The following is a 4,613-nucleotide window of genomic DNA, read 5'->3' as shown; positions in this document are numbered from 1 at the left end:
ACACACACACACACACACACACACACACACACACACATAGCAACACAGGTTGAGAGGAGGGGGCTGCACAGAGCAGAGTGGAGGTGTAAAGGATGGCTGCAGGAGGAGGAGGAGGAAACCTGGAAAAACCCATCAGGATGATGAGAGAGTAATGTATTCAGCTCAGGCACAGAGACAAAAAGCAGGGGGGGTGGGGGGGAGTAAAGGGAGAGAGACGTTTCCACTCACCAGGCGTTCTTTCATCTTGTTCTCACCATTGTGAAGAATTACCTGATGTCTCCCACCATCTGGTGGTGGGATTCAACTGAAGAGCCACTCAGATCTGAGCTGCATGATCTCATTTAGGACAAACATCGAACACCAGGATCCTCTGTGAGCACCAACCAGGAGTGAAACGGTCCTCAACATGTGCTTACTTTTTGTTTTTTCTGGTTTTTTTTTATTCTGGTAACCCTTCAGAAATATCCCACCCCATCCATTCATTTTTTTATTTTACTTGTTTGTTTGTTTTGTTTTTTTCTTTCCGGGGGCGGGGAGTTGGAGTCTTTCTCCAACAGTCGGGGTGTGAGAGGCTGGGGGCACCTGGACAGGTCTCCCCTCCCTGTAGAAAGGCCAGTACTGAACAGACCTCTGTGTTTGTGGGATCATTTGTGTTGGAGCGACCCAAACTCCTGCATGTCAGGAAGTGGTTGATTTTCCAAAGAAAACACCAGTGAGAAGTCAGAGGAGTCAAGTTGTACAAACAGTTTCATTTAGTTGTCACAGATATCAGAACAATACTTTAAATCATGACTTTTGATGTTTATCCTCTAAACACTTTTATAGAACGTTCTAGTGGCAAATTTCCCTGATTTATAACTTCAATAAATTGTTTTTGTTTTTTGAGTGTGGAGAGTGTGTGCTAAAAATGACCATTATACGTTCAGTGTTGATCTGTAAAAGTTTATCTATCTGAATTTTCCTTTTATTATAGTTATCCCAGGGCCATTGGTTTGATAAATAGCTGGTCCCTAGCGTGCAGCATGCCACTTCCACACTGCTGAGTTGTATCGTTGCAGTTTCATGACAACAATTGTGTCATTCTGTTCACACTGTCGACATTTCAGCACCTTGTTGTCACAACACGTGGACCAAAATTGTATCCCTCCACATGAGAACTTATTGTGTGATTGGTCTGAAATTAGTTGGAGTGTTTGTGCTGACACTGCGTTTTGCTGAGTGTTGTAGTCTACCAGGAAGCAGACATTTCTAGTCAAATGGCCAAAAACTCATGGCTGGAGATAAAACTGTGGAGCTTTAACAAGGACAGATATGTGCAGAAATAACATCGTGTCTCAGAGTTTTTCCACATTGTAGACCAGGTGGGAAGAAACTCATGCAGTGATGTATGCTGCAGTGGGAGGGGTTTCCAAAGACCTCGACACAGTGTGTCTCAGTGGCTATGGAAGGTGTGTGTGGAAACAAACGCTGAACAACAACGTGACAGCGCGTTGTCCAGTCGGCTGCCTACCAACCATACTGAAGCCTAAAGTGAACCAGTGTGCTCAGGAGGAGGACAACATGGATGTTTTTATAGTTTCCAGTGCTCAGTGTCAGTTTCTGCAAGGCTTTGTGGTTCAGATAGGCTCCTGTCTACTTTTGATTCATTGAAATAAACTAAACAGTCTTCATTTCTGCCTGTTTTATCTGTGCAGTCATTCTAACATCTGACAGCATCACAACATAAAATACCAGAAAAAGCTCATTCTAAATAAGTTTGTATATGAAAATCAATAAACGTCAGGGTGTAAAGGTCCAAAACGATAGAGTTGATGCTTGATTTTACACATTTTACTGTTTAGAAAAAAAAAACCCCACTAAATGTAACGTGCCTGCTGTGGGTCAAACAGCTTGAAGACACAGTTGAGTCCACGTAGCATGAATGTCCAACCTAAAACTAAGTCCAGGGAACGTTCTTGTTCTCTGATAACAGCATGTAAGACATACATGCCTCCTGCTGAAGGTCTTTGTACTTCAGGTTCATAATGCTCACCGTTCAGTCGGTCACATGGTGTCTGGTTGTAACTTTCATTGTGAAGCTTAGGTAAACAAATCAGTCGAATGTTGTCGTATTTCAGGGAGGTGAATTAGGGTGAAGTCTAACAGCAGCTGTAGTAACTGCCACACACTGAACCATGTCACCCACAGGTATTACTTGTTTGTTTGGTGTTTCATGATTTGGGCCAAAGTGCTACAGACTCACTCGTTCCATTTTCTGTTATTGATTTAAAATTTGTGTAAAATCTTTAAAAAGTGATGCTCTGAAAACAAGAACCTTTGAGCTTGTTTCAGTTTATGTTGGCTTAGAAACACTTTATCTAACCTTTACATTTTCAAATTTATTTTTCTGAAACTTGCTTTGTTTCTTTGCAGCAAACATTTTATTTTTTAACTTTATTTTTTCTGGAGTTTTATGTAAAACTTAGTCTGACTCTGTCCACCCTCGCCCCTCTGGGAGATGAACAGGTTCTCTTACAGACTCCAGATGTGACAACGAGCTAATGCTGGATGCAGAAACCACTGTTTGCTTCAGGGAGAGACAGAGAAAACTTTTGTTAGAAACTGACAGATTCTTAAGACTTGTTAAAGTAAGAATGCAGCAAGACAGAGAACCACAGAAGAGACACAGGTTTTAGGGGCACAACAATACAGAAAATTTGTGATTTGTTTTGGTTCGATGCTTTAGTCTCGCTGTTCAATATTTTTTCGATACAAAAAAGAAATGTCCATGCCCTTCTAAAAATCTTTATTATTTGATACATAGTGTGTATTGAAACTAAAGGACTGCTGATCGTTGAACCCCCGATGCTTTATGAGGACAGCTGTCCCTTACTGAACACTAAACATAAAGTGGTACATTCTGACAGGAGTCCAGGAGTTTCATGTGCCATTAAAATGGGTCAGTTTTGGTTCTTGTTTTGTTCGTGTTGTTTGCAGATGTGTAAACATGTGCATGCCTTGTTTCCTGTTTTTGCTGTATTTTTGTGTCTGTGTTACAGCACCTCATACAGGCCAGTCATAATATTACAGCATGTTGGCCACATGTTGTGTGTGGCAGTGCAGATAAAAACATCTCTACAAAGGACAAACGGACCATTTAAAAAACACACACCTGCACACAGTTCTTAGTAATCACCACTTTTCTGTTTCTTTCACCAGCTTTGAAGAGTGTAATCCAGGCCGTGTGCTTCTGTTGACCACCTCTGTCTCCACATTCTGATGTGGTTTTGTTTCTTTCAGAGTATTATTATGAACAGGAAGAGAGGACAGATGAGGACGGCGAGCCGACTTTCTCAGAGGATGAGGCCCTCAGCCAGAAAGGTGTGAGACGATCTCAGAGCGTCAAGATGACCAGATCGAAGCTCCGCAAAGATGTGAGTGGTCCAGATTCATTACAAGCCGTTAACTGTAAGACAGACATCAGTCAATAAAAGATAAAAAGCAGCTGTCAGACAGATGAGAGGAAACATGTGTTCTGTTTGCTTCTGTTCCCAGCTTCGCTATGGATCACTGAAGATTAAAAGTAAGAAGAGACCAACAGTGAGCTCTGCCAACTATGCACCATGACAAGAGTCCTGCTGACACACACACACGCACACAGCAGAGCAGCCTGCTGATTGGTGGGCACTGAATTTTTACTCTGCTGACATCTTTCTTACCAAACGCATCCAAAACCAGCAGCTCTGAGAGGAGAGCTTTTGTTTCTGTGCTTTAAGGTGTTCAGGACATGTAGAACATGGACACCATGCTGAGTTTTTATCAGATTTGTAAAAATGTGTGTTTAGTCCTATAAATATATTTGTTGTCTTTGTATTGTTTTATACACACTAACAAGTTGTGTAACTTGAGCTGAAACTATACATTCAAAGCTTGAACCTTTCTAACAAAATCCTTATAAATCCATATTAAGAAGTAAACATGAGTTGATATATTTTTCAAATTTTTTATTTGGTCAGAATGATTTTGGTTCAGGCTTCCTATGCAAACTACAAATGACAGGATAAAGCTGAAGAAGCAAAGAAGGCTTTTCAACTTGTTTTGAAAATCAATTTAAATAGAAAAATGTTCAAAAAAGATGCTTTGCTCTCAGAAATATTGTTCCATATCCATCTTTGCTTCAATTGTTTTTTTTCTATCATTATTTTGATCACTGACCACTGTTCAAATACGTATTTGGGCCACACAAGATTTTTTTTAAGTCGTAACATTACGAGAAAATAGTCAAAAACATTACAAGAAAATAGTCAAAAACATTACGAGAAAATAGTCAAAAACATTACGAGAAAAAAGTCAAAAACATTACGAGGAAAAAGTCAAAAACATTACGAGGAAAAAGTCAAAAACATTACGAGAAAATAGTCAAAAACATTACGAGAAAATAGTCAAAAACATTACGAGAAAATAGTCAAAAACATTACGAGGAAAAAGTCAAAAACATTACGAGGAAAAAGTCAAAAACATTACGAGAAAATAGTCTAAAACATTATGAGAAAAAAGTCTAAAACATTACGAGAAAAAAGTCTAAAACATTACGAGAAAAAAGTCTAAAACATTACGAGGAAATAGTCAAAAAC

At 39.5% G+C, this 4,613-nt stretch overlaps 1 protein-coding gene across 1 annotated transcript in view; it reads left to right on the top strand.

The window, feature by feature from the left end:
• reep3b (receptor accessory protein 3b) overlaps nucleotides 1-4,460 on the top strand; it is a gene marked incomplete at its 5' end in the record, with an annotated part of 28,859 nt that extends 24,399 nt beyond the window's left edge. Inside the window, 2 exon segments of the mRNA XM_014026252.1 lie at nucleotides 3,280-3,413; nucleotides 3,535-4,460. Of these exon segments, the coding sequence (XP_013881706.1) occupies nucleotides 3,280-3,413; nucleotides 3,535-3,606 (206 nt within the window).
• Between the last annotated feature and the right edge of the window lie 153 nt (nucleotides 4,461-4,613).

The sequence above is a fragment of the Austrofundulus limnaeus genome, unplaced genomic scaffold, assembly GCF_001266775.1.
Source record: "Austrofundulus limnaeus strain Quisiro unplaced genomic scaffold, Austrofundulus_limnaeus-1.0 Scaffold537, whole genome shotgun sequence".
NCBI lineage: Eukaryota > Metazoa > Chordata > Actinopteri > Cyprinodontiformes > Rivulidae > Austrofundulus > Austrofundulus limnaeus.
The sequence above is the reverse complement of the archived record's forward strand: the minus strand, read 5'-3'. Positions and strand labels throughout refer to the sequence as shown.